The 21,954-nt window shown below is 36.8% G+C and overlaps 4 protein-coding genes across 8 annotated transcripts in view; 2 read left to right on the top strand and 2 right to left on the bottom strand.

The window, feature by feature from the left end:
- Nucleotides 1-52: 52 nt before the first annotated feature.
- LOC128876785 (DDB1- and CUL4-associated factor 6-like) lies at nt 53-9,836 on the bottom strand. Of its 5 annotated transcripts, none has more exons than XR_008457117.1 (15): nt 9,386-9,836; nt 8,919-9,073; nt 7,870-7,987; nt 7,613-7,791; nt 7,400-7,535; nt 7,165-7,325; nt 6,921-7,092; nt 6,583-6,834; nt 6,106-6,472; nt 5,861-6,018; nt 5,723-5,789; nt 5,505-5,642; nt 4,786-5,047; nt 4,374-4,605; nt 53-2,738 (listed from the first exon to the last, which is right to left on the bottom strand). XR_008457117.1 is itself a non-coding variant. In XM_054123451.1 (15 exons), exons 1-15 carry the CDS (start codon nt 9,474-9,476, stop codon nt 2,680-2,682), a joined length of 2,415 nt encoding a protein of 804 aa, XP_053979426.1. In that variant the 5' UTR covers nt 9,477-9,836; the 3' UTR covers nt 53-2,679. The 5 variants fall into 5 exon arrangements, 4 of the variants coding, with proteins under 4 accessions (XP_053979426.1, XP_053979425.1, XP_053979428.1 ...); XM_054123451.1 differs by having other exon boundaries at nt 4,500-4,605; nt 6,927-7,092; XM_054123450.1 differs by having other exon boundaries at nt 4,500-4,605; nt 9,386-9,834.
- A 1,528-nt stretch (nt 9,837-11,364) lies between these two features.
- Nucleotides 11,365-13,914, top strand: LOC128876803 (gamma-secretase subunit Aph-1). The gene is made up of 2 exons (XM_054123495.1): nt 11,365-12,003; nt 12,218-13,914. The coding sequence occupies exons 1-2, from the start codon at nt 11,771-11,773 to the stop codon at nt 12,699-12,701; spliced, it is 717 nt and encodes a 238-aa protein (XP_053979470.1). The 5' UTR covers nt 11,365-11,770; the 3' UTR covers nt 12,702-13,914.
- Nucleotides 13,915-14,069: 155 nt separating this feature from the next.
- On the bottom strand, nt 14,070-16,834 carry LOC128876788 (mediator of RNA polymerase II transcription subunit 17). Its single transcript, XM_054123458.1, has 8 exons — nt 16,665-16,834; nt 16,311-16,490; nt 15,915-16,231; nt 15,629-15,841; nt 15,356-15,561; nt 14,714-15,286; nt 14,497-14,645; nt 14,070-14,422 (listed from the first exon to the last, which is right to left on the bottom strand). Exons 1-8 carry the CDS (start codon nt 16,832-16,834, stop codon nt 14,212-14,214), a joined length of 2,019 nt encoding a protein of 672 aa, XP_053979433.1. The 3' UTR covers nt 14,070-14,211.
- LOC128877553 (probable DNA mismatch repair protein Msh6) overlaps nt 16,816-21,954 on the top strand; it is a 7,238-nt gene continuing 2,099 nt past the window's right edge. The window contains exons 1-21 of the mRNA XM_054124941.1: nt 16,816-16,958; nt 17,339-17,666; nt 17,814-17,990; nt 18,059-18,150; nt 18,214-18,279; nt 18,359-18,559; nt 18,633-18,767; nt 18,828-18,963; nt 19,030-19,310; nt 19,377-19,502; nt 19,579-19,660; nt 19,730-19,917; nt 19,987-20,081; nt 20,137-20,292; nt 20,366-20,523; nt 20,599-20,687; nt 20,756-21,046; nt 21,128-21,343; nt 21,420-21,599; nt 21,666-21,843; nt 21,921-21,949. Coding sequence (XP_053980916.1) covers nt 17,540-17,666; nt 17,814-17,990; nt 18,059-18,150; nt 18,214-18,279; nt 18,359-18,559; nt 18,633-18,767; nt 18,828-18,963; nt 19,030-19,310; nt 19,377-19,502; nt 19,579-19,660; nt 19,730-19,917; nt 19,987-20,081; nt 20,137-20,292; nt 20,366-20,523; nt 20,599-20,687; nt 20,756-21,046; nt 21,128-21,343; nt 21,420-21,599; nt 21,666-21,843; nt 21,921-21,949 — 3,003 coding nt within the window. The 5' untranslated portion in view covers nt 16,816-16,958; nt 17,339-17,539. The remainder of the gene's footprint in view (nt 16,959-17,338; nt 17,667-17,813; nt 17,991-18,058; nt 18,151-18,213; nt 18,280-18,358; nt 18,560-18,632; nt 18,768-18,827; nt 18,964-19,029; nt 19,311-19,376; nt 19,503-19,578; nt 19,661-19,729; nt 19,918-19,986; nt 20,082-20,136; nt 20,293-20,365; nt 20,524-20,598; nt 20,688-20,755; nt 21,047-21,127; nt 21,344-21,419; nt 21,600-21,665; nt 21,844-21,920; nt 21,950-21,954) is intronic.

Below are 21,954 nucleotides of genomic sequence, written 5' to 3'. Positions count from 1 at the left end.
AGAGAGAGAGAGAGAGAGAGAGAGAGAGAGAGAGAGAGAGAGAGAGAAAGATAGGAGGAAAGTGTGATTATTAAATCTCTCATCGGTACATTTAATATAACGCTAATTCATTATTACAGACATTATTGGATTTACGGTAAACGGATAAGCGATTGATTACAATTTTGTCCTAATGTTCAGAGAAATAAAACAAGGAAATACACACGTCTCCGTTATGCAATTCCGGCGATCATCACCCTCGATCCCAGTTTTTTTTATCTGAAATTACTAGAACCCTCGAGAGGGTATAATTAAATCTCTCCAAATTGTATTCTAGTTTCGAAACGACTGACAGACAGTATGATCATTATCTCTTAATTCCCTTTTAAACTGCAACTTCCTTTTCGTTTGTTAATTTAACATTGTCGTTTCTTGCAAGCGTGTCTACATTGCGACCAAACGAAATCCTAAGTCTATTGTTAATAAATGTTAATTCGACCCTTTGCGTTCGGAACTTTTAACACATTCGAGACTGACGAATCGTGTAGCACATCGCATGTTTAAAGGATGAGGCAGCAACTAAAAATTATTGATGACTACTGAAAATAGTTTCGTAATAATGTAGCAGTCTCGAGTGCGTTAAAGGATTGTCACCTGCGAACTTGTAGCCTCTGTGGAACATATGTATATATTATACATCATATAAAATCATATACACTAACCCCACTTAATATTCAAACATTACAGATGCTCTACACAGTTGCTTTACATGTTGATAAATTATCGAAGTAGTAGATTAATTTTTCACGTTACGTTATGTTCCTAATTACCCTTCCTACATATAAAAAATATATGTACTTCTTTAACACGTTCACGTAATAGGGACGTAAATTGTATATTTACTCTTTCTACATGTAGAGAGGAATATCCTCTATGAAGATGTCTTGAAGTCGAGGTGGTACTTTTCATTCAATGCTAATAACATTTTGTAGTTAGGTTGCATATAGTTTTATAAATACAATGAAGAACTTAAAGTAACGGATGCAGGAGCGCTGTTTTATGTACGAATGTTAGTGAGTAGCAATCTAAGGCACAGCACACTTATCACAGAGCGATCGAGAAAATAATTAAATATTTCGAAAAGTATATTTTATTCAACAATTGAGTTTTATAGCAAAATATCCAACCCTAAGGGATGGTAGCCATTACTTATTGACCTTTTTAAATAAAAACAAATTCACACGAGATTCAGGCATGTGTGCGTTGCTCCACGCGGAGCCATATCTTTTTCATTTCTATATCTTACATTTATATTTTTCAAATTTATTTGGAATTACATTCCTTCTATTTAACAAGATTGCTTCTTGTATCCACATCCCGACAAATTAACAACCATCATCAATTTGTACATTATTTACATACTTACGATACTTGTGCTACCAATACCCAACGAGTCTCGATCATTACACGATATTTATAACTATTTCCAATACATATACCCGAAGAGAAATTTATTTTTGCACGAGATCAATAAAAAAAAAAAAATAGATGTCTCCCTAAGGTTGTATATTGTGTTTAAAATGCGCAATTAATTCGATTATTTCGTATAAAAACGTACTCTAATCCGATTGGTAACGGAGATTTGATTAGTCTACTACGTTCAAAAATATTCTTAGCCACTAAAATACATTTTTAAAAATGTTCAATTACTCTCCAACCGCCCTGTACTTACAAGTTGTAAGTGTCAAGAATTCCTCTCCCAAATCCATATCGGCCCCGACGCGTAATCCGAGCGCAAAGAGTTAAAATAGTTAAAGCCTTTCGAGTGGCACGCCGCCATTCGCTTATCTAGCCGTGCAACGTCACACGCGCTAACATTAACAAAGCGGAACCAACCGAAACAATAGAAACGTTTACATTCGGGTCACGACGAGTCGCTCGTTACCGTTCCTCGTTCTACTGCTCGCGAATTAAGAGAACGTAGAAAATTACAAGTATAATGCACTAGCGACTTCGTGTTTTTTTTTCTTTTCTTTTCTTTTTTAAAGTACAGCCTCGGAACACCTGTACACCTCGCCTCCCGGAACAATGCGTCGGTCGTTAAACCCACTCTTATCTGTTATCTACTCCATTACTTGTGTCTATCGTTACAATAACATTATTTCGTGTGAAATTCGCCACGTAATCGCTATATGTTTCGAATCAGCCAGGTGATCTATTTCAAAGAAGAAAATAAAAGTTAGAGCGACGCATTGAGTATCTCGCTCGAGTCACACGCACACGCGTACACACACAAAATAAAAGAGAATAAGAAAAATATTGGCGTACACAAACACGACAGGTAATTCGATCAGCTCCGTAAGGCAAGATAGTGTTTGTATCGCGATAAACATTCGTTGGTGGTAACGGAGTTTCGTGTACATATCGAGAAGATCGGGCCTTGAATAGAATTTGCGAAGAAAAATATAATAAAGAAACGACTTATCTCTCTCCGAGAGCGATATAACTGGAGATACGGAAGCTTATCATGATTGAATATTCTTACAATTAATTGAAAATTACGCTTGCAACGATAAATCAAATAATACGTGGTGTTTCTTTTTTTTCTTTTTTTCAACCTGATTAGTCGGTTGGGACTGTCGACATTGTGATATGCTGTGTCGTCGGGACCGACCTCCCAAAAATTTCGTCGAAAATCGCTTAGCAACCTCGTAATTCGGTGGGCTCGTGTCCGCTTCTCCCCCTGTTCCGACCGCGACCTACAAAAGAACCGGAAGTATTCTGTAGTATTCCGTTTTAGAGTCAGAATTACCTAAATAATTAATAGCTACCAATACCTGGGCACTTTTAAAATAACATTTGTAGAAATTATATGAGATAACTTTGATAATAATATTGCTTGTACGCTTCTAAATTTTTTTATAAACGAAATTACAAATTTCACTGCGCCATTAAAGTAAGTAATTGATAAAGGAATTCTAAAGGAAAAAGAAATTGGTATAAGAAATGTGTTTCGTTACTATTTTACGTATCTATCGTCGTATTCATCGTTCCTAGACTATGTGGTAATTGAGTTATGTAAATCACAAGTATACAGGGTGTCTAACAGGTTCCCATACGAACTTTGCTATCATATTATATAGCTAAAAATGAAATAAATTATTCGGAGATTTCTTATTTTTATTTCAAATTGAGCTTGCTCAAGTCTAGTAGCTACTTTGTGTATTTCTCCTTTCTCATTCAGACAAATGACCGTGAAGCAACGTGTTCGATTCCAATCTTGATCTCCTGTTCGCGTGAAATAATGTGCAATGCTTTGTTCCCTTAGATTTTTCGTTGGTTTTCGATATAATAATACTAGTACTATGCGTAGATAGTTGCTCTTTAGAAACAATCGTGGTCATGTGTTGTATTGAATATTTAAAAGTTACGATTGCTCTTAAAGAGCAGTATCTCGAGAATTGTGCAATATTATTATCACGGGAATAACACTCAGAAGCTTTATGTCGGTGAAGCGTAAAGAGAGAAAAGTGGCGTGATCTTGTTTGAAATAAAATAAAGTACTAAATTAAGGATCTCGTACACGTATCGACATACAACATTCAAGAGCATACACTTGACAACCACGTTTAATTACAGTGAGAAGAATGATTGTTATCGGTTGCATTTGTGGAAAACTTGAATGAATTTTCGTGGATAAATGAAAAAAAAATTCAAGAATAGTTTTGTATTCGTATAATCTCGTTTTAACATGTTACGTGCTAGATAAATAAATCTAATGATAAAGGACATATATACATATAGTGTAAAATACCTTTTTCATACCGTGAATGCACGCATTTTCTGGTATAGTAAAGATATTTTCTTTGTGTTTTGATTAAAAACTTTATTTCCATCGCTACAACAATTTTAAATAGGTAGGATATATATATATATACCTATATATATATATATATATCTGTTCTTGTATACACATAAATATTGTCAGTAACATAGAAAATTACAAAATTTTAACAATACCATTTTTTTTTCTTTTTTTTTTATTAATATTCAGCCTCTGAGTGGCTCAGGAATGATAAGCGAAAAAATGTAAGACTTTGTACTTTACTGTGTCCTTTTCTCAAAGACGTTCTTTCCCTTTAACTCTATGTTAACACGATATTAAATATTTCTCTTTGTATTCGTCAGGTCGCGTAACGAGTAGTAAACCTAGTAAAACGGTATGAACGTTGTGCTATGCAATTTTGAAAAAAAAAAAAAATAATGACATAAAGAGAAAATAAAAACGTAAGATGAAGATTCATGAGCGTACTGTTTGGAACCACAAAGTTAAACAAACTCACAACGCGATAAAGGTGAGACAAAACTCTGTACACTGTTATATACTCCAATACCTGCACGTAACAGGAAAAGCTGCCAAACTCTCCTGTATATTATTTTCTTAACTACGTATCTTCGGTCATACTAGTGTAGTGAACTACCAGGAAGTCTTGGGGAGTATTATTATAAATTTTCACTACCTCTGCGTATCTGATTGAGACATGCCAGCATTCTGATCATAAAAGTAGCAGGTACGGTCATTGTGTCTCTGGTCTCTTCCAACATGATCGCGTTCCTCTTTTTCAACTGGAAATATCCAGAAATTGTTGTACCGTTTACACGAACAGTGCATTAGTAGCAGAGATGGACAAAATTTAAGAATTTTACATTGAACGAATAACAGATTAAAAAATATTTTTCTATTCAATATTAAAAGTTCGTTATGTAGATGAAAATTCTGTCCATATCTGGCTTCATGTGACTTACATCTTCGGCAAAGTTCTCGTCAAAGGTGGACTCGTCGTTTATGGGTGCCCAGAGCTTGACATCGTAATCGATGCCTGCGGTAGCCAGCAAAGGCAAATACGGATGGGGTTGTAGACAGTTGACCACGTGTTGATCAGCCTCGAGTAACATGCACAGTTTTGCCGTGTCTTTATCCCAGATGAACACGTGGCCGCAGTCGCTACCCGACATGACGAAATCGTTGCCCCAGAAGTTCGCTTCTTTGATCATGGTCCTAAAGAAACTAGAGTCAACCGGGGGGGGAAGGCCAACCGATCAGATAAAATATGGACGGCCCCCTGAGAAATGGCCCAGTCCGCTCGAAGGCTTTTTCGGAACTTTGAGAGTCAATAGTCTGGCTTTCCGATTGATTCAAACGTACATACACGTCGAACGCAATGAAAAACAACCTTGGTTAACATTATTACGTGACAAGGTTTCTCTCGAGGTACCAAACTCGCTAAACAGATTTGGTCTATCAACTAAAGTCTCCTACAACGTTTCGTTACTTAATCTCATCCAATAACACGTGGTTTGATTACATTGTTAATCTTTTAGTCACAAGACTGAGTCATGTACACCTTCGTTTAGAATCGCTTATAGCCTTCTCAATGATTCGAAACAATTAACGCGAGAATTGCGTTGAACCAACAAGTTATCGTTACAGTCACCACGATGACAGAAAATAAGTGAGAATATACCTAGCGTTGCGATGTCCCATGTACTTTTGCTTCACGCGAAGTTTCGTTACGTATGCCTTATCGGAGCTTGTGGACCCTTGAGACGATTCGTCATGATCGATAGCTTCGTCCAGTTTTTCTACAACTCGACTTCTGAATCTAGATAAAAAGATAATAATTTATATTTTTAGTTTGTTAGTCTTTAAATATGGATCCTCTTCAAAACTCGTATACGTTACCTAGAATACCTTTCTCTAAGGTCTATATCGTCGTCGTCACTATCGGTAAAAGCGCTTTCATCAGTCTCTGTCGAAAAGATAACGCATGATTTCTAATCTTCTTAAAAACGCATCAATTTACACGCCATATCTACTCACTTTCTTGTGTATCACTATATCGTAAGTGTTTGTCATGACTTTTGCCCGAGAACGTTGCGTTACTGCGACTATCGGATGAACCTGTAGGACAGCATATAGTTGCGCTGGTCGAACTTTTATCCGTGTAAATGAAGCTCACGCCCGGTTCGCTGCCGTTTCTATAAAAGAACATGCAAACATACTCAATAAGTCCACGAGTTACAAACTTTCCACTTTTCGTTTCTTCAGCTTCTTCTATGTCGTACCTCATGATGACGCCTTCCTTCATCTTTGCCAGTCTATCTTTTAAGTTCTCCATCATGTGTCCTTTCTGTTTATTCTCCACACTCGCGCACGGGGAGTCTACGCTACTGCTTTGCTCTTCTTCTAGATTATCGTTGCACCTATCCGGAGTACGCGAAGAACAAGGTTGCACGGAACACTTTTGTATTTTTGTTTGACTAGATTCAGTTTTCATAGGAACATTCAATTTGGGGTCAACCGGGTTTTCGTCAGTCGTTTGCTCTGATGGTAACTGGTTCTTCGCTATCGCGGAACGAGTTGCTTCGGGTTCGCTTTGCGTACCGCTCGAACATGCACCTTCGAATCCCTCTGCTTGTCGTTCTGCAACAACTGCGTACGTTTAAGTTATTATTACTGCGATACGATCATAATAGATAACGAGTAACGTTACACAGTACAGTTGTTTATCTTTTACTCTGAAACAGAATGCTATCCGCTACCTGTTTCTTGGTTGCTTTGGGTTGGAACTCTCTCTGCTCCTTCAGATTCGCTACGTCTTTCCTCGCTAGCTTCCGCAGTGTTTTCATTGCTATTTTGAGTATTATCTTGGTGATCGATCACGCCTTCTAAACTATCTTCGCCGCCACCACACAACGCAGCTCTGGTGGCAGGATCGTTTAACATTCTACTAAGAACGTCCGTCATTCTCTGCATTAACGAAGTGTGAAGCACTGGTCTAGCTTGTGCAATTTCTAGGAAACAGGGGGAATCAATTTGTATTTTTTTTTAGAAAATATTAGCGACTCAAAAAAAAGGTTTGAATTTAATTTCAAAGCACCTATACCGTTACGTCGACCACCTTCGCGTTCAGGTCGAGCGTCTGGACCAGTATCGGACCAATCGCCCCTAAGTCTCAATCTACGTACAGGTAGAGGCGATCGTAACCTCAGTTTCCTTCCTTCACCTTTTCCTGCCGCGACGTCTTTCTTCAATTGCACGGTACCCTGGTCCTAAACGAAACAATTAATGTTGCAAACTGATTCGCGTGATTTTATTACGACTTTATGACAAGATGTTAATACCTTTACGTTGAACAGATAAAGATGATCGCTGCTGTAACTAACAAGAACGTCTTGCCCATCGGGACTGTAGTTTAACGATGTCATTCTATGAGAGTTCCCTTCAAATTCGGGAACTGTGAATCTGCATAAGGCAAGGTACTCTCTACTCCTATCTGGCCACCCTACAAAATTATTATACGCATTTTTCATCTTTTCCAGGTATCGAATTATTCACTTAAACGAAATGTAAAATTACCATCAGCTGGAGTTCCGAGCATTCTTCGGTCAAATATTCTTACTGTACTATCGGAACAGCCAATCGCTAGTTGGTAGGGCGAAGCGAGATTTACCGACAAGGCAGTTATAGCTCTTTTACAAGAAATTAGTACATCCTATAAGTACGTAAAATACAATCACTACTTCTCAAATTTTCTGTGATTAATTTTTCTGTGACCAGTGTACAATTTACCTTCCTACAGTTCAAGGCATTGCATTTCTCCTTTATTCTAAGATCAAATAATCTTACAGTTGCATCCTCCCCACAGCTTAGAAAGGTGTGTGATTCACCAGGAAGTGTTGCTACCTCATAAGTAGTGCCACTATGACAATTGAATTGATTATGAAACGTTTCTGTTTTCCTCATTAAATCTGCAAGCGTCAATGTTTTATTATAAATCAATAGGGTTGTGCAATTATTGACATGATCAATAGCTATTGAGTCTTCACCTGTATACAAAATAGTGCCGTCGCCGCTACACGAAACTATCCGATGATCTCCACTGTTAGGCAGAAACTTTGCGCTAAATATATTTGATTTGTGACTGGTTTTATAATCTGTCATCACCTGTAACAATGTAGTGATCATGTACAATTTTTTTTTTCATCCTTTTTTTTATAGAGTTATATAGATAGAGCTCTTTATCCTTGCTAATTAACAAGATGGATCTAGATTGATGATTCTAAATGTCAAAATTAGCACCACATGTATTACACACAAAGGATTTTGTTCATTTGGCAGGGATCTGCATTTCTATCTATGTCAATGTTAGACCTTGGCTAGAATTAACTATCTTAACTATGATATTTCCTTGAAAAGGTTTATTGCCAATGTAACTTCCTCAATCATATTTCCTTTTGGTAGAAATTCTCCATGTATGATCTTACATAACAGGTTCCCTTTGAATAAGAGATCCATGAAAATGTATCACTCTATGCAAGAAGTAACCTTGGTCTACAATGTATATTTATAATAACAATCTTAATAAAGCCAACATTTTTGTATATTATAAATTTGTCCTATCCTATTTTTGTAAAACAAAAATTCATCAATGTATTAAGAAATAGAGAAAGGTGAATGCATGAGACTCCACTTGAATACATTTTACCATGGGTGGAAATATAAATAACCTTGGCACAGAATTTTACAAGACACAACTATACCTGAGATTAATGTATACAACAAAATAATAAAGTTCTTTAATGTAACTTGCATCAGCAAATCAGTCCATTTATAAAATGAACTGTTGAAGCTATAATAAGCTTAAATAAATAATTTAATTAAATTTAAAAAAATGAAATACTGTTCTAATAGTAAATACTGTTTTAAAAAATAGTTCTCAAATGGCTTATAAATATAATAATTTAATTTTACTCCAAGGGACTGCTGTTTCTTTATTAATGAAATCCATGGAAAGGTAAACTTCGAACAACAATGCTTTATACAGGTTTCCTTCTCAAACAAATCTTCCAATTACATACACTGACCAAAGACTTACCTTGTAATCATAAGCATTGGTAAGTACAAGGTGTAGATCATCGCTACCAGACAGTATCAATTCACCAGTATTATTCCAAGAGAGAGAGTTTACACAACCGTTATGCACTTTCAATTTCTTCAATAAAGCCATACGCTGTATCATCTGAAGACTCGCTGGAATGGGTCAAGTGGAAATGACAGTATAAACACAAGTTCAACGAGCACGACAAATCTGCAAATCTTTTCATTTCCATCTAACTCGAATTTAATTACTTTAAACGTAAGAGCAGTAAGAAAGGTCATCTCAAGATCTAGGAAAGTCAATGCAAAAAATATTTTTTATATCACTGGAACGTTATTTAGCTATGTAACGATTCATCTTTATTCAAATACGAACGGGAAGAAAAAGATTTTGTAGCCTACAGCGTTAAACTACGCAAATGTCGTTAGTGAATTTTCACTTGAAAACATATCGCTCGAAAATACCTTTACTGCTGGAATAAAGCTTCATCTTGGAGCACTCATTGTACGGCAGATAATAAATGTCACGGAACAGATTCGAGCGTGTCTTCTTCATGGTTCAGCCTTGATTGTTACAGTCGTAATTTAATATCAATTTGCGGGACGCATCGATCACGGATTAATGTCAAATTCCCAAATATAACCGAGGTGAGTGACGAGTGGAGCGAGTCTGTCAATCAGCAAGGAACTTTGATGTATCGATCGAATTAGAAACCGTGTAACATGCTCTTACGCAGCAAAAATTCACGAGGATTGTACAAAAACGACATGGCACTCGTACTAAAAATAAACCCCGGAGCTTCGAAAATTTGTGCAATCAGATGAGCCGCGATCACTTCTGACCAGAACAGCTGAGCGAATGTATACACACACTGCGCTGAAAAGAAAGTGCGCGAGAGCTTGGTCATTCCGTAGGACTATAATCGATGTCGACAGTAACGTAACTGTCAATTAAAGAACCCACCTTCAGGGGCGGATTTATCAAGAAACTAGAAATGGATCTCAGCTAATCGACAAATTTCGAACAACGAACAGAAGGTAAACAGCCTCTGGTACAGTATTTATTCGATGAGAAGTAGGATTTCAACTATACAATGAAATTATTTTCCACGTTAAACGAACGAAGTCTTATCAAATATCTCCATCTAGTATCGTGAATACTTCAATGTGCGTGGGTTAACTGGTTTTTAAAACTTCCCGTGTAAATTGCAATATATCGGATGATTCTAGATATGCAATATATTGCAAAGAGAGAAAAGAAAGATGAATTTTGTGCTAAAAATAATATAGTAACATCAGCATAGGAAATATAGATAGTGTCGAATAATTTTTGCTTAGTCGTAGGAGTTTTGAAGGCTGACTACAATGTCTGACACAGTGCGGGTAGGAACTACTACCAAGACTTGAGGAATATAGTTTGTGTAGCTAAAATTAGTAGTCGCGAGGATGAGTATTCGTATTTGTTTATATTTTCAAGATTTAAATATGTCGCAATAGTTTCCAGTTATCGCTGCCTTGCACCTCCCTTAGCTACGCCACTGTCTAAGAAACTAGCTAACTGATCTAATACACCATAATCATCGTATCGCCGATAGATAGTCGCAATCGCCGCCATGAATCCATAGTAACGAGAATCCATCAAGCACAGAACTAATAAGAATAGGAAGATAAACATGTTTCCATTAGCAATAACATTTGTCTTTCATAAATCATTTTGGAAAATAAAAATGCCCCTCGAAGGAATTTGCTTCAGGCATTGACAAGTATAAATCCGCTACTGTCTCTCTTCCTACGCTAGGCACAACAAATTAAAAATAAAAATTGAAGAGAACGTGGCTATTCTGTAAAACATATGTCTTAATTCTGCGACTTTAAATTGTATGTTTCTTCTAAATCTCCGCTTTTATATAAGAAGCGTTTCCTTTAAACAAGATACATTTCACAATACGTGTCAGATAACATATGTGTTTTCATATCAAATATCAAATACAAGTGCGTATATTGTGTTCGATATTTTTATTGATTTACTTCTGGACCAATACTATTGAATGTTCATAAACGTTTTATTTATAGTAACATATTACGTCAACGGAATTAAAAAGTAAAGATAATGGAAGATTACAGTACAATACATGATAGTGATATATTATACACGAATATGTAAGATGAATAGTTCCATTAAAGAAGTAGCATTTAAGTTAAACTGTACAATTAGTATTTTATTGAAAGTATACAATATGTATATCGTATCCACCTACAGAATTTGGCTGATATCGATACATTGGGTGCATTCAGCAGACACAACTAACCACTGATCATTGGGAATTTTCTGCTGAACGGATTACTCACTAGGCTTTCATCGGAAAAGGAAAGTTAGAGGAAAAGTACCAGGAAATGAAGAGAAATGTACCATGTAACTAAAGAAATCAAAGTAGCCCGCTACTCCACTGTTCGCTCACCGTAGTGCTCAGTTTAGTCCGCTCACTGATAAAACCTAGTGTTTTCTAGTAATATGTATCATGGATCGGAATCAGTTGTCTTGAGTTGCCTTGAGTTGCCTAAGTGAAATGCTCCCATTGAGGCATGTATCGAGAAGTTTACATTTTTTTAGGAAGACCCTAAGGATTAGTGCCAAGTGATTTCATCACTGTCCTGATTCATTTAACTTCGATTGTATTATCGCTTTTTTCAAGTTTCTATTATCAGTGGAAAAAATAAATGTGCTCCTTAGGAAGTACTGTCCAAGCCACGCAAAGGCTTGGTAGGGTTATGAACATTTAGCACTTCATGAAAAGCTGATTGGTATAATAATAAATAACACGAAGTGATTTGGCACTAACCTCGTTAAAAATGACAGTTATGGATTTCTTTGGTTGTGCCTTTTTGGCTTTCGGCCCACCGTTAGCCATGTTTACGTTCACCGTTGCGGCTGAACCTGTCAGAATTATTGTACTAATAGCCAGTGCTTTTTTTTGGCTTATTTCTTTATTATTGTCATCGGTGCTCTGGTATGCCGTAGTACCACTTCAAAATCACCTTGCATTTGGACTGGTATTCTCTGTGTTATTTCAGGAGGCATTCAGGTGATTAAATTAAACATCATACTTTATCTTTCCATCTTTCATATGACATGTTTGGTGTGTTATCTATTCCCTGTTTTAACACATTCACTATGGTAGATTTGAACCACGATCTTTGGATCTAATATATCTTGTACTAGACTTTCATGTACAGCAGTGAATGTGTTAATATTCTGCAAAAATGATATATTTGTATATTTTTGTTATTTTTTTACAGGTACCTCTTGTATTGGGTACTTCGGAAAGCAGAGAAAGGATTAGAAAAAGTGACTACAACACACGTGGCAGATAGCAGACACGTATTTGCCTATGTGTGTGGTTTAGGCTTTGGTTTTATGAGTGGTGCCTTTGCTTTAGTCAATGTCCTTGCGGATGCAGTTGGACCTGGAACAATGGGTCTTCGACAGGGTTCTGAATACTTTTTTATAATATCCGCTTCAACAACTCTTTGCTTTATTCTATTACATACATTCTGGGGTGTCATATTCTTTGCCGCTTTGGATAACAAAAATTGGGGACAAGTTATGTGGGTCATCTGTTCGCACTTGTTCGTATCATGTATGACCTTGATGAATGTATATCAAGCTTACATAACTACTACTTTTTCTGGTTATACAATTCTGATGATAACAACTATGCTCGCTTTTAAAGTTGCGGGCGGTAGAGCTCAAAGTATAGCTCATTGTTTTACAAGAAAATGAGAGCAAAAACGCGTCTATGACAAAATTAAAAGATAGGTAGTTGGGATTAACAGAAATGGACATGACAAAATATTCTTCTTAGATATTAATCCATGAAAGTTGGTTGCTACTCCAGTATACGCTATGCGTCGAATTATGTAATGTTAAATTAGCAACCCGATACCTTTATTCTTTGCTATTATTAAACGAGCCAATCGACTAAAATAAATTAATACAGATGCAAGATGTGTTAGAAGTTACTTAATTCAATTTCATCGGTAAATCAAAGTATGTCATAGGCCATGTACCAGGAGTTGGGCATTGACTAATTCTTCTCAGCTAATTTAATCGTCAGAATTAATCGTAATTAATTTTAGTTTATTGTCACTTTGATTAAATGTTGCCCAACACTGCCATATCGCCCATAATTTCAAATGATTACAGTTGTTGCGCATTATTCCACATTTCGTGGTATAGGTAACTCAACGCTTGCAGACTATTCCGCGGCTAATGATATAGGGCAACCATCGCGAGCAAAATATTTCACTGGATGCAAATGGGTTAATAACTTTCACTATTGACCAAACTCGATAGAAAAATCCGTTAAGTATATCAGTATTACTTATCCTTCGAAATGTAAATGTTTGTCACATCTTGTAAACGTCTGGTGCAAACGTCGTTCTCGTTTTGAACAAATAGCCTGAGAAAGTTTGCTCCATTAAAACTTGATACGTTCTAGCATGGAATTCTTTGGTCAAGTTGCTAGTCCGTCCCTTAACCCATCGAAACAATTGTAATACCGAGTCAAGATAATATTTTGATTCAGGATCTAGTTGTACCTTAAGTGTACAACACCGTATCTCAAAAGAAACAAGTCTAAAATGCGTGTGAATGTACATACTGTAAGAATGCATGAGCGTATGTATGTATTGTACATGTTGTATTGGACAAAGAAGAGTAAATTTGTGAATCGGTTCGCGCCTTAAAGTTAAAAGTAAACTATTCGGACAGAGTATATACACCTGATGATATAATATGTAAGGAATTGTTCATTAGTTTTTGTATATATAAGATCAATTAACGATCATAATTTAGGTGTTTATTACACATCTGTATATTTGGCATTCTGTTTCACTTACCACTTCACGATGGTTTATTACTCAATTGGTATTATATTTCGTATGTCATTCAAATAAAGACCATTTTTGTACAACTAAAGGTACATTTAATAACGATCCTTATGTAATTAAACACCACAGGATGAATTAATTTGAGTATCATTTTATTAAAAAAAGAGGACACATTTGCAAAAAAAAGTACTCTTATTAGGTGAAGATGTTAAGATAACATTATAAGTTGGAAAACGAAATTAATCATGGACAAGATATTATTCGGAACAAATTCATCCACCGTTTAATTGTACAATTAAGAAATATATTTTATGTATCGTATGCGAGATCAAATTTAATAGTACGATCATAAATTTTCACCCTGTGGAACAATTGGATTCCTAGTCAGTTATTGATTACGTCTAGGAACTTGTTAAGGAAGCCATAAGTAGTTCCATTTTATTTAAAAAGTTTTTCCCTTCCATCTTATCCCACCGGACTTCTTTGAAGGAACCACCTAAATTTTCCCACTTCCTTTCCCGTACCAATTGCCCAGGGAAGAAATCTTTCCTAGGAGAATGAGCTATCGCTACTTGCACACCCGTTTGTGGTTCACATCTAACAGCTATCATCCTAAACCAACAAATTGTTTTAGATTCATAAGAAGTTTCTGGTTTTTAACGATCGAAGAGAATGCGAATAAATACCTATCGCCTATTGGCGACGCCAAAATACAACTGCTAGCGTTACCAAGTGGTTCCACTGCACCTAAACCGAGATGTGAACTATTGGCTAAAAATTGCCAGCCCATACATTTTGCTAATTGTTGCACCGCTGTTATTTGATGCTGATAAATCTGTAACGATATAGTAATCATCAATAAATGCTCGGTAAAGACTAAAACAATATCAAAATTCTAATTACCTGACAAAAGATTAGGTCGCGTAGTTCTTGAGGTTCGTAACTCATGTGCATCACTCTACCGTCGCGACAAACGCACTTTAAAGATTTCTCCCCAACATGAACAACGAGCGACGTTCGACACACACTATCATAACCGTGCGTTAAAATGTTAATTTTCACGCAAGATTGTGTGGGGGAGTTCAACGTGTTCCAATGTGAAACAATTAAAGGATCCTTGACTTCTTTTGCTATCGTATCTAAAACGTACTCGGTTCGCAATCTCATAAAGAAGTGTTGAGCTTGTTGAATAATTTGTTCTAGCAGCGTTTGACTTTTCGTCATTTCCAATAGCTCGTATCTGTCGGCAGCCGTTGGGCCAGCTAAGCATCTCCGTTTACTAGGCCCAAGAGGTCCCGATGATGGATGTGGAAACGGATGATGAGTATTTTTGTGGTGTACTTCGCGCAATAGTTGATGCAAAGAATGTTCTAACACGTGATCGTGATCGCTTTTATGAGGGGGAGGAGCAGTAGGTTTCTTATCATTTCCTGTACTGTGACAAAGTCCTATAATTAGTTGAATTCCAGGAAGTACCTGCGATTATTAAAAGTTTGAATAATAACAATATATTAGACGTATTAATCGTAAGAACAAGAAAATTACCGTCGCCATTATTTGATTACCGACAACCATATGAGGTATGGGCGCGCGTAAATGTACAGCTTCTCTTGCCAATTGACTGAACAACTCTTTGCAAAAGAGAACATTCTGTGCAGCTTCTAACTTTTGCTGCCAATGCATGTCTGCACTGGAACTATGTGCACTGTTGTTGAGCAAACTAATATTTGCGCTACACAGGTCCTCTTGATCTGTAAAGTTGATATAATTTAGCATTTGATTACAACATTATAAATGGTACAATAAATGTATCTTCACCTTTCTGGCATAGTACTTCTATGTACGCGACTCCTTGCAGTTCGCTAGGTATAGTAACGCGCAACGCGGAAGCTTTCGGATTTGAAGCATGATGAGCTTGTACAGATGCGGTACTTCCAGCGCTAGGAGAGGCAGGAGGACTACTACTAGTTTTTTCTTCCTCTTCTGCCTTTGTAACTTCAAACATACCCGTCTGAGGAAACTTGGAACCAGCTGTAAATTTGTATAGCGTTAAAATTTGAGTTTATAAATAATAATTCGTAAGATATAGAGTATAATTATGAACCTGTTCGATAACTAAGATCGCCGATAATCGAATTGGAAACTTTTTTCAGGCGCCAGTTTTGCCTCAGTCTCAATAGTTCAATATGAAAATCTGGTGTTGATCTATTTCTAGCTAATTCATTCTGGCAATTTTTTAATCTGTCTGCACCCATCATAATGACAGATGCAGCTCCTGCTAATGCTTTCTTTCTAGCGTACACTTGTATCATAGGTTTCACTTCAGCTGGCTCTTGGGACACTGGATCTAGAACCATGTAATGCTTCTCTTTTGCTATTGCTAGAACATCTGCTAACACGCATACTTCGGTTAATGCGTTTCTGTGAACGAATACACAATTATAAGCCTTCAAAACCTTATAAAAATACATTACCATAGTATTAGTATACAATCTGTAACCTTAATTTACTTCTGACGCTGTCCCACGGCCACAAAGAAGACTGGAAAGAAGCTGAATCTTTCGTGTCTTCCTCGCCCTTTTCTCCACTTTCCGATTCCTTTTTTACGTCATCTCCATTAGTTTTACTAAAGTCAATTTTCTGCGCAATTTTTGCCAGATTCTCGGATAACGTAAGAGGCCTGAAAAACGACGACTTCTTTAATTATTTTGCAACACGTTACATTATGAAACGTAAACACAATGTTGACATCAAGGTTAAGTAAAGCATATACAATAGATTCGCTTAGATTTAGCTCAATTGATCCTCAGTTTTTTGATAATGACTGCATTTGGTAACAAACGGAAGTACTCACGCTTGATAAATTTCTTGGCCATCATAAGTGATCTCTTGGATCTGATTCTCAATAGGTGCTTCCACGGAGATGTTTACCGAATACGCCATTGTTGTTTTCTTAACGAGGGCACTTCTGCGCCTACGAGATGGCAACCGGACCGACAAACCGACTAGTATAGGTTGCCGCATAGCAGGGGTAACTGGGCGCCTACAAGATGGCAACCGAACCGACAAACCGGCTGATTGTAAAATAAGTAGCCGCATAGCAGGGGCACCACTGCGCCTAGGAGATGTCAACCACCCCGACATACCTGTTAGTATAGGTTATATGACATTTTCTGGTACATTTCCCTACAATTTCCCCTCATTTCTGTGATAGTTCCCTATAATTTCGCCTCATATCTGTGATATTTCCTGGTGTAACAATGTTGCAATGGCTAAAGGAAATGAATGGAAAATGACAGGGAAATGTGCGAGGAAATGAAAGGAAATGTGCCAGATATATAGGTAAAATAGATATATAGTTATTTATATATCCAGTTAACTATATACTATAGTAGTTAAAATAGATCTACGTTCATGGTTCAGATAGAAATGTGGATTTTTTAGAAATGGAGAGTGCAAACCATGTTGTCGAAATATCGAACTAATTCTGAACTAGAGTCCTAAATAGTTCTTATTATTCAACCCTAGATGGCGAAACTGCATGAATATACGTTTAAGAACACGAAATCAATTTGGAATGGTTTTGAGAAAGCTAAAGTTTTGCCGCGATTTTGATCCATTCATCCATGCATTCGTGGGAACGTTCTTGTTTCGAGAAAAGATTGGAAGAGATTCAAAGGGAGAATCTTTTATGTAACTGCAACTTCTGTATTATTTAGTAGTGAAATTATGTCTAAGACAAATACGTTGTACAATTATTTTACGTCACCGAAAACTGTCAAGCAACCAAATAATAAACCGGTGTCTGAAGGCAAACCTGGAACACCAAAAAGGGCAAAGGAACAAAGGAACAAGGGTACATTGTGAAACAGTTCACATGGAAATAATTAATTGAGTTAGATTATTAATACGTATTATTGTTTAGTGTGAAGTTGTAATTAATATAAAAGTGTAATTCAAACAGTAAAGGTTTAAATATCTAAACGAATAATATTTTATGTAGTTAAAACTCCAAACAGAGGAAAGGAAAATAAAAGTGAGGATCGAAAAAGAGTTTACAAAGACGATGATGAAGAAGAAGCGGAAGAAAAACCAATTAGACCAGCGCAACCAAAAAAAAGGAGATTAATCATCCCTGATGAAGAATCTGGAGAAGACTCTGGGGATGAATTTAAACCTGGTTTGTCTGAAGATTTAAATCAATAGTTGCCAATGAAAGGGAGTAATTGTTATTTAACTTTGATTTAGATGCAGAAGATGCATCTGAAGAATCTGATTCAGGTAGTGAGGGAGACCCTGAAAGTGAAGTACAAACACAGAGTGAAGAAGAAACACCAGAGGTAAAAAAATATATCTGCTTAAAAATACGGAATTTTGATTACTTAATCCAAAGTTAATTTCAGAAGAAAAGGAAGCTACCATCTGGCCCTGGTAGAAGACGTCAAGGAGGGTCAAAGAAAGTTACCCAAGTAAGCTAACAGTTACACATTGTTTTTATTCTTGACTATTTCGTATCTAATTCCATCAATTCAAATTAATTTCCATTAGGAAAAGAAAGAGTCCAAAGTATCACAACAAAGTCAAGGCTCGGGATCAAACAATAGTACTGTTGAGTCCTGGCCACATTTAAAATATGATTTTCTTCAACCAAATAAAATAAGAGATATCAAGAAAAAGTCTCCAAGTGACCCAGATTATGATCCAAAAACTGTCTATGTTCCATCAGAATTTTTGACTCAACAAACCCCTGTAAGATTGCAAATGTAATTTCATTCAGCTATTTGCTATATGGCATTGAATTTTCTGTAACAAATCTTTCTAGGCAATGAAACAGTGGTGGGAATTGAAAAGCAAACATTTTGACTGCGTTCTCTTCTTTAAAGTAGGAAAGTTTTATGAGTTGTACCACATGGATGCTGTCACTGGAGTCAAGGAGCTTAATCTTACATATATGCGCGTAAGTACCTCGAAGTTTTTCACAAAAATTACGGAGGTATGAAAATAAACGTGATTACAGGGAGAATTTGCACATTCTGGGTTTCCTGAAATCGGGTATGGCCGTTTCTCGGGAAGCCTTATAGAGAGAGGGTACAAAGTAGCTAGAGTGGAACAGACAGAGAATCCAGAGATGATGACGCAACGTTGTAATAAAAGTAAGATACTAAAAATAATATTACCTTGAGCTTGATATGACCTAGTTCTGTGTATGGTATTTACAGTGGCTAAACCAACAAAGTTTGACAAAGTTGTAAAACGAGAAATTTGTCAAATAAGCACCAGAGGTACAAGAGTCTACACTGCATTAGATGTAGAAGCATCAACACCGAATTCAAACTACTTATTATCTCTTGTTGAAAAATGTTCACCTGGTTCAAACACGTCTCATTACGGAGTGTGCTTCTTGGATACCACAATAGGAGACTTTTACCTTGGACAATTTGAAGATGACCAATGCAATTCTAGGATATTGACGTTACTTGCCCATTATCCTCCCGTTCACGTAAGTTCCGATCCACTACGCATTTATTCAGATTGGTCAAGTTTAAATTCATTTATCATATTTCAGGTTGTATATGAACGCGGTAATTTGTCTCAAAAAACATTGCAAATTTTGAATAATGCTTTAGCAGCATGCATCAAAGAACCACTCCTCCGCGAAACTCAATTTTGGTCATCCATAACTACGTTAAAAGTAAGCGTAACATCGTTGTCTTTCAACATTTTTAATATAGTATTTTATCTATACGGGTCTTTTTCACGACTTACAGAATCTTCACGAGGGAGAGTACTTCATGAAGCCAGAGTCTGGGTTTTCATGGCCTACTGGCTTGCAGAAATACCTTAATCAAAGTAAATACTTACATTTTACGCGTATAAAGTTTTACTATCATTAACATGTATTTATTTGTTTTTATTCAGATGACACTCTAGGTTTAACTCCCGCGGATGATAAAGAGTTAGCGGTGCATGCTTTGGGAGGATGCGTTTATCTGCTCAAAGAATATTTACTCGAGCAACAATTGTTGGCTCAGGGACGATTCAAATCGTACGTTCCGCCGGATTTCTCAACTGAAATCGCCACATCTTCTAAATTTGCAAATAATATGGTACTTCACGAATGTCGCCTAACCACGTACATAATATTACACGAGTAAATTAATATTTATTGTTATCAGGTGTTGGACGCCATCACCATTAACAACTTGAGAATTTTTGGTGAAGGCTCCCTAATGAAAACATTGGATCGTTGTTGTACCCCGTTTGGGAAAAGGTATGTTTTAAGTAAAACTAATCATTCCGTATTTCTTTAATCAAACTCGTTATAGATTATTACGCGAATGGATCTGTCGACCGTCTTGCCGCAAAAATATTATAATTGAACGTCAGGAAGCTATACAAGAATTGATAGATCGTTCAGATACGGTGCAAACTGCTCGTAGCATACTGGCTGGACTTCCAGATCTCGAAAGATTATTAAGCAAGTGAGTCGAAATCATCGCTAACGAATAAAATAAATCATTGTTTGCGATGAATATTTAATACGCGTAATTGTAGAATTCATGGTCATGGAAATTCGGCAAAAATGAACAATCATCCTGATGGCAGAGCTATCATGTTCGAAGGTCACACGTATTCGAAAAGGAAGATTCTAGATTTCACTAATATCCTAAGCGGTTTCGAGGAGGTCTTGAAAGTAGTCGCCCTATTCGAAGGTACACAGTTTATTCGGGCTTAATAATAGCTAAATTAATCAGATTAATGGACGTGATCAAATATTTGTGGTTTAGATTTCAACAGTAGCTTGATAAGTCGGTGCATTAAGCTAGAACCGGATGGCGAATTTCCTTCGTTAAGAGAAACTTTAGATTACTTCGAGGTAATTAATACTATTACTTTTTAATGGTAGTTATTAAGCAAGACATTATCTTGCAACATGTATTTCAGACCGCGTTCAATCACGAGGAAGCCAAAAAAGAAGGATGCATCGTTCCAAAGGAAGGAGTCGACGACGAATACGATTCCGTTTTAATGGAGCTTGCAGACATAAAGAAAGATCTCGAACGGTATCTTGAAAAGCAAAGACAACATTTTGGCGTGAAAGTAACTTTTCACGGATCGGATAAGAAACGCTATCAGATCGAGATTCCAGAGTCGCAAGTGAAGAAAGTCGGTAGTGGATACGAACTTCAGTCGCAGAGAAAAGGATACAGACGTTACTATACCGCTGAGGCAAAGGTTTTATTTCTCTCAATGATAACCCGAGCGTAAAGTATTTGAAACTACTTGGCTTCCATTAATTGCATTAACCTTCGTCAGGAACTTCTGAGCAGGCAAATAAACGCCGAGGAACAGAAGAATAAAGTATTGAAAGATCTAAATAGAAGAATATTCGCGCAGTTTGGCGAGAAGTATGACATGTGGAGTACTGCCGTTTATAACTTATCTATCTTGGACGTTCTAATTTCCCTAGCAGAATATGCCCTCAGCGGTGACATGTGCGTGCCGGAAGTCAACGATGGCGCGGATGGAAACGTAATATCTATACGATTTCGCTGCGTTATTTAAAGAAATCTAATGTTCCGATACTAATTTAAATGTGTCTTAACAGATATTTATCGACATAAAAGACGGCCGACACCCATGTATTCTTTCGGATAATTTCATACCTAACGATACTTCATTGGGAATCGGTGATTCTGCTACTTTCGTAATTCTAACTGGACCAAATATGGGTGGTAAATCGACGCTGATGCGCCAAGTCGCACTTCTTACGATAATGACACAAATAGTACGTTCTATTCTTGTAAAATGAATGGTATATACCAAACCGAAGCTAAACTTTTGCCACTTACAGGGAAGTTATGTTCCGGCAAGTTCTTGTCGTTTAACAATAGTGGACCGTATTTTCACGAGATTGGGAGCGAACGATGATATTTTGGCTGGTCAAAGTACATTTTTGGTAGAATTAACCGAAACCGCCGCGATATTGCAACACGCCACGCCGTACTCGTTAGTTTTGTTGGATGAATTAGGTAAGAAAACGTTTAATTATAGCCCTAACGATGCAATTAAGAAAGTATTCGTGCTATGGTATTGTGCGCATTCACAGGTCGCGGGACATCAACGTATGACGGCACAGCGAT

Source organism: Hylaeus volcanicus, chromosome 5 (genome assembly GCF_026283585.1).
Source record: "Hylaeus volcanicus isolate JK05 chromosome 5, UHH_iyHylVolc1.0_haploid, whole genome shotgun sequence".
In the NCBI taxonomy this organism is placed as follows: Eukaryota; Metazoa; Arthropoda; class Insecta; order Hymenoptera; family Colletidae; genus Hylaeus; species Hylaeus volcanicus.
Note: the sequence above shows the minus strand (reverse complement) of the source record. Positions and strands in the feature narration are given on the sequence as shown.

Bases quoted from the DNA above. Each gene is read 5' to 3' on its own strand.
- LOC128876803 (XM_054123495.1), top strand. From the start codon at position 11,771: ATGACAGTTATGGATTTCTTTGGTTGTGCCTTTTTGGCTTTCGGCCCA. The intron at 12,004-12,217 runs GTGATTAAATTA...ATTTTTTTACAG, and splicing joins TTATTTCAGGAGGCATTCAG to GTACCTCTTGTATTGGGTAC.
- LOC128876785 (XM_054123450.1), bottom strand. From the start codon at position 9,476: ATGAAGAAGACACGCTCGAATCTGTTCCGTGACATTTATTATCTGCCG. The intron at 6,835-6,920 runs GTGCTTTGAAAT...CCTGTTTCCTAG, and splicing joins TGGTCGACGTAACGGTATAG to AAATTGCACAAGCTAGACCA. The intron at 5,790-5,860 runs GTGAGTAGATAT...TCTTTTCGACAG, and splicing joins ATATAGTGATACACAAGAAA to AGACTGATGAAAGCGCTTTT.
- LOC128876788 (XM_054123458.1), bottom strand. From the start codon at position 16,834: ATGCGGCAACCTATACTAGTCGGTTTGTCGGTCCGGTTGCCATCTCGT. The intron at 15,287-15,355 runs GTAATTTTCTTG...TAATAATCGCAG, and splicing joins GTAATCAAATAATGGCGACG to GTACTTCCTGGAATTCAACT. The intron at 14,646-14,713 runs GTAATTAGAATT...ATATCGTTACAG, and splicing joins GCGACCTAATCTTTTGTCAG to ATTTATCAGCATCAAATAAC.